Source organism: Scyliorhinus torazame, chromosome 6, assembly GCF_047496885.1.
Source record: "Scyliorhinus torazame isolate Kashiwa2021f chromosome 6, sScyTor2.1, whole genome shotgun sequence".
Classification (NCBI taxonomy): Eukaryota; Metazoa; Chordata; class Chondrichthyes; order Carcharhiniformes; family Scyliorhinidae; genus Scyliorhinus; species Scyliorhinus torazame.
Genome location: NC_092712.1, coordinates 272409990 through 272427413, shown reverse-complemented (window position 1 = coordinate 272427413; position 17424 = coordinate 272409990). Strand labels below are relative to the sequence as shown.

Below are 17424 nucleotides of genomic sequence, written 5' to 3'. Positions count from 1 at the left end.
GAGAACTTAAACTACCCTGAGCAACACCTGCAGTGATGTCCTGGGGATAAGATGACTGGCCTCCAACAATCACAACCATCTTCCTTTGTGCTCCGACGTATGGCATCAGCCAGCGCAGAGTGTTCCCGATTTCCATTGACTTCAATTTTACTGTTGGTCCTAGCGGAACCCAAGACGGGCATTGCTGAGAAAATTATAAGTACCACTTAATAGGGCTGTTGTCACCATCTTCCACCACTTGCTGATGATTGAGAACAGGCTGATGTAGGTGTAATTGATCTGATTATATTTGTTCAGCATTCCTGTGCAATTTTCTACTGTCAAGTACATGCCAGTGTGTAGCTGTACTGAAACAGCTTAGCTTCAGGCATGGCTAGTCTTGAAACACAAGGCTTCACTTTTACAGTCAAGATATTACCAGAGTTCACAGCCTTTGCTACATCCAATACGTTCAGTCATTTCTTGATATCACAGGAACGGAATTGAATTAGAAGACTAACATCTGTAATAGTAGACACATCAGGAGGAAGTCAAACATAGACCCTCCACTTGACATTTCCAGTTTAAGATAGTTGCAAATACTTCAGGCCTCTTTTGCGCTTATATGCTAGGCTCCACCATCACTGAAGATGTGCATGTTCATGGAGCCTCCTCTTCCCACTAGTTGTTTAACAGTTCAAAACAATTCATCACTGGATGTGTCAGGACAACAGAGATTTGATCTGATCAGTTTATTGTAGTGTCGCTTCCCTGTGAGTATCACATATTACTTCCATTGTTTAGCATGCATATAGTTCTGCATTATAGCTACACATGGCTAACATACATTTTGGGTTTGCTTGTTACTTCTCGCATGTTCATCTACGTTCCTTATTGAATCATAGTTGGCTTGCTGGCTTTTTAGTAATGGAGGGATATGCCACCCCATGAACTTATAAAGTGTGGTGTAATGCAATTCTGCTGCTGCTGATGGGCCCAGCCCTTCCTGGATATCGACTTTTATGCTGCTTTATCTGCTCAAAATTTATCCCATTTAGCAGCGTTAGTGCCACACATGTTATAGAACATAGAACAATACAGCGCAGTACAGGCCCTTCGGCCCACGATGTTGCACCAAAACAAAAGCCATCTAACCTACACTATGCCATTATCATCCATATGTTTATCCAATAAACTTTTAAATGCCCTCAATGTTGGCGAGTTCACTACTGTAGCAGGTAGGGCATTCCACGGCCTCACTACTCTTTGCGTAAAGAACCTACCTCTGACCTCTGTCCTATATCTATTACCCCTCAGTTTAAAGTTATGTCCCCTCGTGCCAGCCATATCCATCCGCGGGAGAAGGCTCTCACTGTCCACCCTATCCAACCCCCTGATCATTTTGTATGATGTTTGAGTTTCTGATGTTGAGTTTCTGAATCTAGATCATCTTTGTAGTGAGGGCTCCAGTACAAATACCAAGGACTTTTATACACATTCCCAGTCTGACATCACTCTCTTGCCCACGGCCCACTGTTTCCTTTCTCTCTCCTCCAATTCCTTGCATGTTCACTGCCGTAAGGTTGTGCTGTATCCTGAGGAGCTTTATCAAAGGTTTTCTTAAAGTTGAGGTATGGTGCATTGCCCATTGAGCTATTTAGCTCAGAAAAATCAAAGTTGGTGAAGCAGGATTAATACCGTTTGAAACTGTAATTAGTGCCAATAGTAAGTTACGGTCAAATATGCCCTCACTAATGTTACTTCCAATGATCAATTCCACTATTTTTCCTAATTGAGTTAAGATATGTTTGTTTCATTACTTATCTTGAAAATAAATACAATACAAGCTTATTTCCAAACTAGTGAGACCTCACTGATGTTCTCGGACTTTTCATGATAACTATTAGCATTTCACAGATTTCATCCTTCCTCTCATTTGGCATGTACAACATTCATCCCCATGGAACTTTTGATCTTCTTGATTCTTTCCTGGGATGTGCGTTTCGCTGGCATGGCCAGCATTTGTTGCCCATTCCAAACTGCCCTTGAGAAAGCAGTGGTTAGCTACCTTCTTGAACTGCTGCATTTCATCTGGTTAGTAAGTTTGCAGACGACACAAAGGTGGGTGGAATTGCAGATAGCGATGAGGACTGTCAGAGGATACAGCAGGATTTAGATTGTTTGGAGACTTGGGCGGAGAGATGGCAGATGGAGTTTAATCCGGACAAATGTGAGGTAATGCATTTTGGAAGGTCTAATGCAGTTTGGAAGGTCTAATGCAGGTAGGGAATATACAGTGAATGGTAGAACCCTCAAGAGTATTGAAAGTCAAAGAGATCTAGGAGTACAGGTCCACAGGTCACTGAAAGGGGCAACACAGGTGGAGAAGGTAGTCAAGAAGGCATACGGCATGCTTGCCTTCATTGGCCGGGGCATTGAGTATAAGAATTGGCAAGTCATGTTGCAGCTGTATAGAACCTTAGTTAGGCCACACTTGGAGTATAGTGTTCAATTCTGGTCGCCACACTACCAGAAGGATGTGGAGGCTTTTGAGAGGGTGCAGAAGAGATTTACCAGAATGTTGCCTGGTATGGAGGGCATTAGCTATGAGGAGCGGTTGAATAAACTCGGTTTGTTCTCACTGGAACGAAGGAGGTTGAGGGGCGACCTGATAGAAATCTACAAAATTATGAGGGGCATAGACAGAGTGGATAGTCAGAGGCTTTTCCCCGGGGTAGAGGGGTCAATTACTAGGGGGCATAGGTTTAAGGTGAGAGGGGCAAGGTTTAGAGTAGATGTACGAGGCAAGTTTTTTACGCAGAGGGTAGTGGGTGCCTGGAACTCACTACCGGAGGAGGTGGTGGAAGCAGGGACGATAGTGACATTTAAGGGGCATCTTGACAAATACATGAATAGGATGGGAATAGAGGGGTACGGACCCAGGAAGTGTAGAAGATTGTAGTTTAGTCGGGCAGCATGATCGGCACGGGCTTGGAGGGCCGAAGGGCCTGTTCCTGTGCTGTACATTTCTTTGTTCTTTTGTTTGTTCTTTGTGGTGCAAAACTGTTAGGAAGGGATTTTGATCACAGCAGTGAAGGAATGGCGACACAATTCCAAGTCAGGATGAAGTATGACTTGGAGGGGAACTTTCAGATGCTGTGTTCCCATTCCCTTCTTGCCCCCCCCCCCCCCCCCCCCCCCCTGTCCTTCTAGATGGTTGAAGCCATGAACTTGGAAGGTGTTGCCAAAGGAGACATGGCAAGTTGCTACAGTGCATCTCGTATACAGTACATACTACTGTCACTGTGCGTTGATAGCAGCAGGAGTGAAGTTTTTGAAGTGGTCGATATGTGCCGATAAAGCAGGCTACTTTGTCCTGAATGATGTTAAACTTCTTGAGAGATGCACTCATCCAGGCAAGTGGAAAATATTCCATCATACTCCTAACTTGTGCCTTATAGGCTTTGGAGAATGAAAAGTTGAGTTACTGGCCCAAAATTCCAAGGCTCTCACCCATAAAATATTCAGATTCCATGCAGTCTCCTTTACCACCATTTACACAAAAATGGGGCAGCAACATTTTGCCTTGCAGAAGGACAATTAAAAAAGGCAGTGATTTTACATAAATGGTTGCAGCTCTACAATAAATGTTTTCATGTATTGCTGGTTAATTCCACAGTATTTCTTTTTTTTTTGTTGAATAAATTTAGAGTACCCAATTCATTTTATTTTTCCAATTAAGGGGCAATTTAGCGTTATCAATCCACCTAGCTTGCACATTTTTGGGTTGTGGGGGCAAAACCCACGCAAACATGAGGAGAATGTGCAAGCTCCACACGGACAGTGACCCAGAGCCGGCATCGAACCTGGGATCTCAGCGCCGTGAGGCCGCAGTGCTAACCCACTGCACCACCGTGCTGCCTTAATTCTACAGTGTTTCAACAGTGATCAGAGAATTTTCATCACCTTGAAATATCATATTTGTGCGTGACTGGAATTTGGTAGAGTGACTTAGTTCAACAAAAATTTACAAAAGAAAACTCATAAATGGCATAAACCCCATGCCGTAATTTTTAACTTGGCATATGTTTAACACAGTATTCCACATTAGACTGTCAGAGCACAGGAAAACAAAATTGAATCCTTAAGTACTACTGAATATTCTGTCAGTGGAAGCTTACCCAGTGTTGATGGAAATGATTTCTATCAGTGGGTTTTTCCTAATCTTTGGCAAATCTAGTCGAGCTCCTCCCAACCGTTTTCCCTTATCCTTCTTCTGACCCAGTAGTCTCACAGAGTGACCTAAAAACAAAATGGAAAAATGGGTTACAACACACACCTTTTACTTCAACAATTTCAATCAGAGTAATTATTGTCTGCTGGTGCAAAACAATTTAAAAATCTATGTTAATTAAATCAAAACACCGACTTGTAACCCCTTTAATTTTCACACTTCTATTTCGACTAGCCACATTTAATTTATGATTTCTCGCTCATTCTTTGTGTTATAATAGCTAATTTCATCCCAGAATATCATTGGAAGTTTGCAAATCACTAGTTTATGGTTACATGTCAAATAATTATAACTCTTCAGAGGGCACGTAATTGTGTTTTTTTTATTCTTTCACATGGCGTAGGTGTAGCTGGCTAGGCAAGCATTCATTGCCACTTTCTTGAGCTGTTGCAGCCATTGTGGTGTAGATACACCCATAGTATTGTTAAGATGGGAGCTCCAGGACTTTGACCCAGCAACAGTGAAGGAATTACGCAATAATTCCAAGTCAAGATGGTGTGTTTCTTGGAGGGGAATTTGCAGGTCCTGGTGTACCCATTCATCTGTTGCCTTGATCATTCTAGATGGCAGAGGTCGTCAGTTTGGAAGGTGCTGCTGAAGGAGCCTTGGTGAGGTGCTGCAGTGTGTCTTGTTTATAGCACATATACCTGCCACTGCATTGGTGGTGAAGGGATAAATGATTAAGATGGTGAATAGGGTGCCAATTAGTGTTTTTTCCTGGATGGTATCAAACTTCTCAAGTGTAGTTGGATCTGCACTCATCCAGGAAAATAGAGAGTCCTCCATCACATTCCTGACTTGTGCCTTGCTGATGGTGTACAGGCTCCAGGAGGTCAGAAGATGAGTTACTCACCACAGAATTCCCAAAATCTGACCAGCGCTTGTACATTTACATGGCTAGTTCAGCTCAGTTTCTGGTCGATGACAACCCTCAGGAAGTTGTTAGTGGGGGAATTAGCGATGGTAATGCCATCAAATGTCATGGGGAAGTGCACATAAACTTGTTGGAGATGGTCACTGTTTTGCAGTTTGTCGCGCAAATGATACATGTCGCTTATCAGCCCAAACTTGAATGTTGTTCAGGTCTTGCTGTATTTTGACATGGGCTGCTTCCCTATCTGGGGAGTAGTCATGAAGAGTGCTGAACATTTTACAGTCATCAGCAAATATCCCCACTTGCGACCTTATGAAGGTAATTAATAAAGCAACTGAAGATGATTGGGCCGATGACACTACACAAGGAACACCTGCAGTGATTTCTTAGGATTGATCATCTTTTTTTGTGTTACGTATGCCAACAAACATGCAAGGATTCTCCCCCCAACCCCCAACCCACACCACCGCACACTCAATTCCCATTAACTTTTGTTTCTCTAGGTCTCTTTGATGCCACAACACTCGGTCAATATACTGCCTTGATTACTTGAAGTGACATTTCACCTCATGAGTTCAGCTCTTATGACCATGTTTGGACCAAGGCTATCGCCAGGTGTTCGATCGCCAGCGCGAACAAGAGTGGGGACATGGGGCAGCCTTGTCTTGTTCCTCTCTAAAGCTGGAAGTATTCAGATCTGGTGGTGTTAGTTCGGACACTCACTGCGTTGTACAGGAGCCTCACCCAGGCGGGGAATCCCGCTTCTAGCCCAAACTGTTCCAGTATTTCGAGGAGGTAGTTCCATTCGACTCTGTCGAAGGCCTTTTCTGCGTGAGGTAGTTCCATTCGACTCTGTCGAAGGCCTTTTCTGCGTCCAGGGATACGATCACCTCTGGTGTTCTCTCCCTGGTGGGGGTCATTATTACATTTAGCAGCTGCCTAATGTTCGCTGTGAGCTGCCTACCCTTGACAAAGCCCGTTTGGTCCTCTGCGACCACCTCTGGTATGCAGCCCTCCAGCCTTTTGGCCAGGACCTCCGGCGCTTGTTCGGGGAGGCTGGTACGGGAATTGAACCGTGCTGCTGGCCTACCTTGGTTTGCTTTCAAAGCCAGCGATTTAGCCGTGCTAAACCAGCCCCTCCGTCAGGACTTTATCTTTTTTTGGTATCAGTGAGATTGTGGCCTGCGCTAGGGTGGGGGGCAGGATGCCCCCTGCCAGGGAGTCCGCGAACATGTCCATTAGGTGTGGAGCCTGGACTGGTGCGAATTTTTTGTAGAAGTCCGCCTGGGAACCCATTGGGTCCCCGGTGCCTTCCCCGCCTGCATGGAGCTGATGCTCCCCATGATTTCTCCCAGGTCTATTGGTGCTTCCAGTTCCCCTGTCTGTCTTCCCCCACCACTGGTAGTTCCAGTCTGTCTAGGAACTGTTTCATTCCCGCGTCCCTGTTGGGGGGCTCGGTGGTGTACAGTCCCCGGTAGAAGGTCTCAAATGCCCGATTGACCTCCTTTGGCTCTGTTACCAGTCTGCCTCTGCTATCCTTAACCTGCGCTATTTCCCTCATGGCAAAATGGGAGGACAAATTGGAACAGAGGTAGGGTGGGGACTCTGGAGCGAAGCACTGAACAGGCTGCTTCTTGTTGGTTCACTAGTTGGATTTTAAACAGCAAATAGCTTGTCGGCTAAAGATGTAATGTTAAAACTGTCCAGAAGAGCCAAAATCCCTACAGTGCAGAAGGCCCATAGAGTCTTCACTGACCATCTGAAAGAGCACCCCACCTACACCCACTCCCCATAAACCCACCTAACTTGGACATCTTTTGGACACTAAGGGGCAATTTAGCATGGCCAATCCACTTAACCTACATATCTTTGGTCTGTGGGAGGAAACCGGATCACCTGGAGGAAACCCACGCAGACACTGGAGAATGTACAAACTCCACACAGTCACCCAAGGCCGGAATTGAACCCGTGTCCCTGGTGCTGTGAAGCAGCAGTGTTAACCACTGTGCCACCATGCCATCCTAACCATGTGACATGTTGCATCAATGGTTAACTGCAGTTCAATAATCAGTTTCTGTGCTTCCGAATAGAATTCCATTGTTTTTCCTGAGGACAGAGACAAAGTGGTTACTTGCGTCACTTCCAGTATAATGAATTTTGATCTCTCTCTTTTGTGATAGTACCATTTTGGGGAGCCAGTTTGTTGGCACTTCCCCTGCTTTTGTTGATTATAATGAGTCTGTACAATGAGGTGAGGGATTCCACTAGCTGAATGAAGCATTCTTTTGTCCTTGTAACTCCTGGTGGCATCCCCCAGGATAAAGGGCCAACCCATATTAATTGCAATAATAAAATGTTGAGGAAGAATAAGTCTAAAGCTAGCCGGTACTTTAAAACAGATTTATTTCCAAGACAGTAAAACAAAGTCACAGATTCCCCCAATTCCTCCCCACCTCAGTGTTCCAACTGTCCCGAGTGGACCAATACCCATTAACGGTTTAACAATGCAATTACCGTAACAATATAATTAGCATTAAACCTTTACAATGTAACTGCCATTAACAAAATGATTACCATTGGACCCTAAGGTAATTAATAAGGTATTGACACCCTGTCAATGTGGTCATGTGACTTGTAGCAGCCATAATTTCTGGTTTAGCAGAAAATTCTTTTTTTCTAAATTGCAATACGAATAACGTTTTTGAACATGATGTTGGATTTATTTTCATGAAGTAGGAACCCAACAAACAAATTAATTGAAAGTGTCTAAGGAGCAGAAAGTCACCATGAAAGAAACATTACACAAAGAACTGAATGCCCAGGTGAAGTTGTCAAACTTATCTAAAATAGTTCTAGATAACTCTGAAACAAACACAATTGAACTTACAAGAGTAGCTACTGAATTGAACGAAAAGATTCAAAAGTTCGGAAAACAATTGGAAAATAAGAGAGTAACCCAATTTTTGACTAAGATTGTGAAACAAGTGGAAATGAAGGTTCCATTCTTGAAACATAAACCTCCTCATGCACCACACCAAACCCCACCGAAGAGGAAAAAAAGAACAGAATGGGCGCTACAGTTGAGCTAAGAATTTGTACTCTCTGCAAGAAATGGGATAAACCGATGACCATCCATAACACCAGATGGGGAGTTGGTAAGGAGTGATTCAATTCCAAAGAATGAAAAATAGCTTAGATCAACTAATCAAATGCCAGAATGATCACATTTAAAGCAACCTCCCATTTATCAATGTTTACACAGTATAACAGACTACCAGTCCTCCAACTGCTATAAAGACAAGATCTGAAATAATGATAAATCCTCCAAACAGTCTGAACCTGTGAACACAGATACTTCAGAGGGGAGAAGGGGTAGTGGAAGCAATGTAAATAGTTTGGGTAAACAGGAATGTCTTGCAAATATGTTGGATAAAGACTTGGAGTGGGAGACATAGTATATGGCATAGGAAGGACTAACGGGACTGGGTATAGCACCGCCCACAGTTTGATATAAATGAACACAGCCTAAGTCCAGAGTGCAGTCTTTTATAGGATAGTGATGCGTGCAGAGGCAAGCATAAAGCCAGCTCCCAGCTTAGACCTGATATTGTTAATAAACATTTACTTTATTTGAATCATCATCTTATGTTTGGGATCTTTCCAACCTTTTTGTCTCGTGTAATATAGTTCACTTTTTTAAAAAACTATTCACGGGGTGTGGTCATCGGTGGCTAGGCTAACATTATTGTCCATCTCGAATTGCCAACTGGGTGGCTTGCAGACCATGTTTATGGGAACTCACATTCTCCATGGTTCCTTCAGCCAAAGCACTGATCATAGCAGTACCTCACTAGTCACCGCCTGTGTCTCTGAAAATTACCCCTTCATTCATACCCTCTGTTTCCTGTCTACTAACCAATTCACAATCCATGCCATTAATTAATCCCAACACCATGTGCTTTAATTTTGCACACTAACATCTTGTGTGGGACTTCATCAAAAGCTTTCTGAAAATCCAAATACACCACATCCACTGGTTCAACCCTTACCTATTCTACTGGTTATGTCCTCAAAAAACTCCCATTGCTTTGTCAAACAGGATTTCACTTTCATAAATCACATTGACGGTCTAATACTGTTGATATTTTCTAAATTTGCTTTTACCATATCCACTTTTACACTTTCCCCACTTCTGATGTTAGGCTAACCAGCCTGTAATTCCCCGTTTACTCCTTCCCTCCTTTTTTAAAATAACAGGGTTACATTTGCCATCCACAAATCTAATAGGACTGCTCCAGGAAACACAGAATTTTAAATGATGACAACCAACCCATCCACTATTTCCATGACCAACCCCTGGGCGGCATGGTAGCACGGTGGGTAGCCCTGTTGCTACACAGCTCCAGGGTCCCAGGTTCAATTCCCGGCTTCGGTTACTGTCTGTGTGGAGGCTGCACGTTCGCCCTGTGTCTGCGTGGGTTTCCTCCGAGTGCTTCGGTTTCCTCCCACAACTCCCGAAAGACGTGCTGTTAGGTAATTTGGACATTCTGAATTCTCCGTGTACCCGAACAGGCGCTGGAATGTGGTGACTAGGGGCTTTTCACAGTAACTTCATTGCAGAGTTAATGTAAACCTACTTGTGACAATAAAGGTTATTATTATTATTAGTACCATGGGATGTAAATTATCAGACCCTGGGGAGAGAGGAGGGGGCGTGCGAGAGGGGAGGGGGCATGCGAGAGAGGAGGGGGGACGGGCGAGAGAGGAGGGGGACGGGCGAGAGGGGAGGGGGATGGGCGAGAGGGGAGGGGGACGAGCGAGAGGAGGGGGACGGGCGAGAGAGGAGGGGGACGGGCGAGAGAGGAGGGAGACGGGCGAGAGAGGACAGCCACAAGAGGGCAAGGATGTTGAGGCCCCAGAAAAAGTGGCAATAACACTGTCCAGATGCAGCAGACGTGCCCATGAGATCCTTACAGCCACAAGACCCGGGATATTGAAGATATAGGTCATACAAGTCTCTTGCACCTATGCTTTCCATGTGGACTTAACATCGCACTTTCTTTGCTATGTTCAGCCTCTCAATGAGTTGCAGAATGACTTGTGTCACGATGGCCTCATCTATGGAGCATGTGGCATTACTGTAATGGGATAAGAACTTCATAATAATAATATAATAATAATAATAATAATAATAATAATAATAATAATAATCGCTTATTGTCACATGTAGGCTTCAGTGAAGTTGCTGTGAAAAGCACACTGAAGAAATTGGACGAGGTGCTGTTTTTTCAAGCATCGCGCAACATTTCATTGTCTGTGGCAGCCCACCCCCCTCCTCTCACCCTCCCCCCTCTCGCTCTTATCTCTCCTCAATTTCCCCTTCCGCTGCCTCCTCCCCTCCTGGGAGTCCACACTGCAAACCCCAGGACGCTCATAGCAGTATGCATGGAGCGTTACCAGGTGTCGCAAGGAGGACAATCATCAATCACTTTTCCTGCCGTGAATGTCTGAAAACGGATCTGAATCCGGACTAAGTCATCTCGCAACAGGCCATTCCTCATGCAAAAATAACACTTTGGTCTGATCCTCATTATGAATTTCTAGCATGAATTTGTTCTTTAGAAAACTGTAATCTCTCACTCTCAATCATGGATGTGAGCCTGAGATTCAGGTCACCTTTGTGCGCACAGAGTGCTTCAGCAGCACATTGTCTGATCATTGACAAGCACTCATGACCCAGCCTTCATATGGAGCTTCCCAAGTTCACATCCAGCATTGCCCTGGCATCTAGGTGTTAGCTGGCTGAGTAAATCTCAACACTGCATTTAGGCATTACTTAGCAACTTTGTTGATAGTAAAGAGTACACTTCAAGTACAGTGAAGCTTCGCCCTATCCCACTGGAGGTCTCCACATTTGCATTCCAGCAATTTTAATATGCACAAGGAAACCTGGGACACTGATGGCATTGTCACAATCAGGTAATGTTCAGGGATGTCAAGTCACACTAGCCAGACTTTTGGATCCAAAGCATCATCCTCCCATTTAATTGCTGGTGTTGGTGGCCTAGACACACACCTTTGACCTTGCAAATCTTTGCTATAAGCATGGTCACAATGCCACCCGACAGGCTGCCATGAGCCACTAAGGTACCCAACTATTAATTGGAATGAAACCTATACTCTAGCCAACAGACATTACATGGAGGCCATTGAAAGAAGCACTGGGTTAGATTGACTTGAATGCAAGTCGCCATTAAAATCTATGAGTTCCACAAAGAGTCTTTAGTGCAGCAACATCAGGAGAATAAACTAAAAAATCTATACTCATGGGGCCACATGATATAATCCTGTGATGCAAGTTGCTGCTGTGGACAGAAAGGTAGTTTACTGTACAAAGATTGTGGGAGTCGCCATAGACCTGAGGCACACAATGGGAAATAAGTGAGAAGAGGGCGCACCTGTAACGCTCGGATAACCTCGAGCTTGCATCAGATAGCAGATTCGCAAAATGAAAATTTTAGAGAAGCAACATATATTTACAGATGTGAAGAGTATATAGTGAGTGAACATTGGTGCAACCGTTGCGCTCTCAGCCTTTCTTAAACTTTCCTACCCTACCACTACATCTAGATGTATCTCTGACATTCACAGTAGATGTGAAGGCAGCCCCCTGTGGTCTGTGATAACTTTGGCAGGCGTTCTCTGGGGAGCTCAGACCTGGTCTGTGTTGGGTCTTCTGCTGTGGGGAAGGTGCACACTTTTCAGCCTGAGCAGCTGGAATTGCTGGGGTCACAAGCTTGGAGTGGCTGAACAACCCAGTAGAGTCCTAGGTGGATTGTCTGATGGTGCCTGGCTGACCCTCCCTATAGCTGCCCGATGGCCGCTCCATGATACCTTCAGGAGAAGGGATTCCTGAATGTACATCTCTCCAGGAGCCCTGTCGCTCTTCTTTCCCCCCACCATATCGATACTGATTCATCCTACATATGACTGTAGCAAAGGTATGCAGTTTTGCAGGCATATCTACCACTAACTGCTGGACTCTGGTTTCTGTCTTGATTTATGTTGTAGGATGGCCAATATAATTATTGTAAACTAACTTTATTAAGAACAGAATATGCACACAATTGCAGGCCTGCAGCCTAGACCCACAGTCTGATTACAGCTTACATTTACAAATACTATCTGCCCTCAGATTCTCAGGTCAAGTGACCCAATGAAGCGTATACCGCATTATGTCGAATACTGGAGTCCAAAAGCACAATCTCTCTAATATCATGACATTTCCCTTTTTTTCAAAAAAACAATTAAGACAAGTTTCTCGGAGAACAAAATAGACTATGAATATAGCCTACTCAAGTACACAAAGGGCGTGATTCTCGCAAAAAATTTCCAAGTTAATTTGTGGAAGATTTTTCAGAGGGTATCCCGCTGCTATTCAACGATACTTAGTCAATTTTTGGGCCGTGGGGAGTTTCTCACCAGTTTAGTCCACAATTAGAATTTTTTTTAGCACTGGGAAGCTGAACTCAGTTTGAAAGGGTATCCCGATCTCCATGTGAGCACCTGCGGCACAGCCCCGCCCATTGGCAATGTCACCCCCCCACACACATGGACACTACCCCACACACCCCCAAGTGAGAACACCCGCTATGGGGTACCGGGGGGGTACTGTTGCTAACTTTTGGTTGGTTCTTAATTTGGCTCTATTTAATCACGTTTGCTCAAGAGTCGCCAGGTATCTTTCGACACCGTCACAAGGTTCAGAACCGAATACTGATCAATGACTCGATACACCAGTTGGTAAGTTCAAAAGCAATGCACATTTATTTACACACAGTCAAATCTACTCATGCAGAAACTCTACAAACTAAACTACCACTATTACTAAAGCCTGTACTTAGCTTCGGGTGCCCACTCAGTCAGAGGAACAATGGCCGTTGCTCGGTTCTGAGGCTGCTGGGTTGAGCTGTTTACAGGGTAGCAACTAGGAGCGTCTATCTCGTAGCGTGCGTTGACTTGGAACTTACTTGGTCTGCTGTAGCTGCTAGGCTGGTCTCGCTCTTCGCTGAGCGTTCTCCCTTGGGGGATACCTTTTATACCCAAAAGGGCTTCACGCTCTTTTGGGCGGGCCTTGAACTTGGCCTCAACTAATTGGGTCTTTCCCAATCATCGGTATCGATTTTCCTCCAATAGAGGGGTGGTTCCCTGATCGCTGGGCGTGGCCTGGTGACTGTCAGTCAGCTTTGTCTTAGCTTCTTCTGGCGCTAACATTGTGTATCTAAATGTTTCCCTTTTGTCCCCGGAGATGGCTCATTAGTATGTAAATCGTTTGGTAGTTTCTGTCCTGTCTGAGCGTTTAAGGTTCTAATCAACAGACAGAGCTTGCACTTGCTTGTTTCTTAGCATTGCCCAATTTTCGCTGCAGTCTTTGCAAGTGTCCAATTGTAATCGGGGCGTGGGCATCCCAGGTGGCTACAGGAGCCCTTTCCAGGCCCACCCCAAGCGCCCTTACAGCACCCCATCCCTTCCAGGACCCCCACCCATCATTACTCCAATCTCCCAGAGGCCCCCCACTTACCTGCCCTGCACTCCTCCCACCCTTCAACCCGCCTCTCCATCCTCATTTCATGGCCATGGTCCCCCTCAGCCCGATCCTTGGTAGTGCCACCCTGACACTTGGACACGCTTGCACCGCCAACCTGCCACCGAGGCAGTGCTCCTGCCAGCTTGGCAGTGTCACCCAGGTACCTTGGCAGTGGCACGGTGGGAGTGCCAAAATGCTCACATTCCAGGGGGAGAACTTACCCTGACCACCCAGGGGTCTCCGGCGGCACGGCAGACTCCCCGAATGGCGTTCCGCCTGGTCCACACCAGCACTGATTGGCACATGGCTGCGGCCTCCCTGGGTAAGCCGGAGAACCAACGAAGGCCGGTGGATCCCGGCAGATAGGTCCTAAGTAGGTTTACGACTTACTTCCGCGAGCGTCATTTGGTCCCGTCCATTTTGGCAGAGTTCCCACTCCGACGTCTCGCGGGACTTGGGTGAATCCCGCAAGGCACAGGGGCTGTCAGGAGGTCTGCTGGAGGCCTCTCCCGGGATTCTCCGGCCGTGTTATGCTCTCACTTGAGCGCAACACAGCAAGAGAATCGCGTCCAGTGTCTTATTAATCCTTTTACACTCTGTTTTGATCAGTCGGTTTTGTCTTTAAGTCATCTCTGCATCTCTGTGTTTCTTTTCACAATTCTTCCACTAAATATTCTGAATCGTGACTGAGATGATTTTAAAGTACAAACGACCAGGGCACTTTCACTGCTTAGATAGTTATCAGAACTCTTGAGGCTTCACTGGTGGATTCTGGTTTCTGATCTTCAGCTTCACCTTTTGGTGCAGAGCAGGGTCACACTTCATTTGTTTTCCGTAGGAATTTCCAATTTCTCCTGCACTACTTACCATTTGGAATCTGCACTATGTAAGACCTTGGTCCTCCTGTGATTCCTGCGACAACAGCGGAATTCCAGATTCCGTCTTGCTGAATCTTCGCTGTTATGTTCAGTTCAGGAGGTTGGGCTCCTCAATCGAAGTACTGTTTCTGCAGTCTAATCAAGTCCTGAACGTTGTAGTTTACTGACTGTGGAATTAGAAATTAGGACGAAGTTGGAAGCTTTTTTTTTCATCTTCCCTCCATTAGGAGATTATTCAATGCCCTCTATGGAGTATTCCAGAAATCCAGTAGGGCCAAGTAGTGGTCTCTTCCCTCCACCTTTGCCTTCCTCAACAGGTTTTTAACGGTCTTCATGGCACATCCCACCATTCCATTGGATTGTACACATTCGGCATGTGACGTAGAGTGGCAAAACTCCCAGTCCTGTGCAAATCTGCGAAACTCGTGTCTGAGAATTATGGACTATTGTTTGAGTAGAGAGCTTTAGGTACGCCATCATAGAATCCCTACAGTGCAGAAGGCGGCCATTTGGCCCATCGACTCTGCACCGACCCTCTGAAAGAGCACTCTACCTCAGCCCACTCCCCCACCCAACCGCCTATCCCCGTAATCCCATAAACTAACCTGAACATCTTTGGACACTAAGGGGCAATTTAGCATGGCCAATCCACCTAACCTATACATCTTTGGACTGTGGGAGGAAACCGGAGCAAGACCACACGGAAACGGGGAGAATGTACAAACTTCACACAGACAGTTACCCAAGGCTAAAATTGAACTTGGGTCGCTGGCACTGTGAGGCAGCAGTGCTAACCACTAGAGAGCCACAGCATCCACAATTGATTACAAATGATTTATTACAGTGATGCTCTTACTATCCTTTCTCAGCCGCACAGATTCAAAAACTAATCGACTGCTAGTAGATACACACCATTATCAAATGTAAATACGTCCATGCCAATTTTCAGACCCAGAGTCCTCAACTGTTCCTCATACGACAAGCTCTTCATTCCAGGAATCATTCTTGTGAACCTCCTCTGGATCCTTTAGAAGGCCAGCACATCTTTACTTAGATACGGGGCCAAAACTGCTCACTATACTCCAAATGGGTTCTGACCAGAGCCTTGTACAGCCTCAGAAGTACATCCCTGTTGTATTCTAGCCCTCTCGACATGAATACTATTATTGCATTTGCTTTTCTAACTGCCGACTGAACCTGCACGTTAATATTAAGAGAATCTTGAACAAGGGCTCCCAAGTCCCTTTGTGCTTCTGATTTTCTAAGCATTTCCCCATTGAGAAAATAGTCTATGCCTCCAATCATCCACCCAAAGTGCATAACCTCACACTTTTCCACATTGTATTTCATCTGCCACTTCATTGCCCACTCTCCTAGCCTGTCCAAATCCTTCTGCAGCTCGCCTTCTTCCTCAATACTACCTGTCCCTCTACAGATCTTTGTATTATCGGCAAATTTAGCAAGTGCATCAGTTCCTTCTTCCAGATCATTAATGTATATTGTGAAAGGTTGTGGTCCCACAGACCCAGCATCGGAATTATAAATGTGTTTTCTGACACCTTGAAGTACAATTATCAACAGGTGACAAGATTGAACATTCTTGGCATGTTGAGTAAATTAGGTCACATAATTATAATCTCATCAGTCCTTCCTCCAAATGCTGGACTGTTGCCTAACCACTTGTTAAATACTACCCAGATAACTTAACTGGAAGCAGGATTACTGGTCACAGAAGACTGCATCTAAATCAGTAACAGCACCATAATTAAAATAATTTCAAAGCAAAAGTTCACAAAAGGTTTTGTTTTTAAATACAAGATTATGTTGAGTACAGTCTTACATTCAGTTCAATTAGATTAAATTATCAAATAACGTAACGCACTTGGCGACATCAAATTAAATCGAAAATAATCGTCTTTCTCACCGCCAAGATAAATATTGCAAGCAGACACCTACGGTTAGAAAAGGAAAATGGGAGTAAACCACAATAAAGGGTTGTTTTGTGGCATAAACTTGTTTTATGCAAGACTAAAATAAAACATTGACACATTTTGTGTTGGCAAATTAAGATTTAAATATGTATCAACTAGTTCACAATGTTTCAAGAATCTACTCACCTTTAATTGTTTCTTCAACGACTTCAACAACACGATCTATTTGCTGAACCTAAGGAGAAAAACGTTTGGATGTCATTACTGATAAGAATTTGACAACAATCTTTTTATAAGATGTTTCAGCAAATGCCAGATAAGCAGGCAGTCTCTCCACATATTCATTCATGCACTAACCACTGTAACTTGGAACTGAAACATCACTGAGCTTTGTAAAGTGGAAACAACTTCATGAAAAAGTTTATTCTCACTTTATTCTCCCCAAAGCTAGCAACATAATTTGCTTCTCTCAACTGTTCAGGACTCAGCTAACTCAAATATTTTCATCCGCCTGCACAGAAACTACTGAATTTGTCGAAAGGGTTGCCTTTCACAAGCAGTAATGGACTACTACTGTAAATTCACGTCTTTGACAATCTTGTTTCCAAGTAAGCAGCTGGAAGATGTGCAGAAGTGGTTCATGTTGACTCAAACTCCGATTGGAGTCTGTGGACATCACTGCAATGTGATGTATTACCAGGCCAAATGTTATATTTAAATCTCCCGGGTTGGTGTGTTTTCAACCGAACTTCTGCCAACCAGGGATCAAAGTTAACAACTCCAAGTTTGCATACGCTGCAAAGATTTCCTGAATTCAAAGCAGCATGAGATGATCAAAAGTAACTATTTCTTCGCCCATCAGTTTTTCATTTTATTGCTGA

General features: G+C 44.6%; 1 protein-coding gene across 3 annotated transcripts in view; it reads right to left on the bottom strand.

Moving 5' to 3' along the window:
* Positions 1-17424, bottom strand: part of cdkal1 (CDK5 regulatory subunit associated protein 1-like 1) — a 979997-nt gene that overhangs the window by 670081 nt on the left and 292492 nt on the right. For all 3 annotated transcript variants that reach the window (XM_072509703.1, XM_072509704.1, XM_072509705.1), the window contains 2 exons: positions 16730-16778; positions 4161-4281 (listed from right to left, as the gene is read on the bottom strand). In XM_072509703.1, the coding sequence (XP_072365804.1) occupies positions 4161-4281; positions 16730-16778 (170 nt within the window). The remainder of the gene's footprint in view (positions 1-4160; positions 4282-16729; positions 16779-17424) is intronic.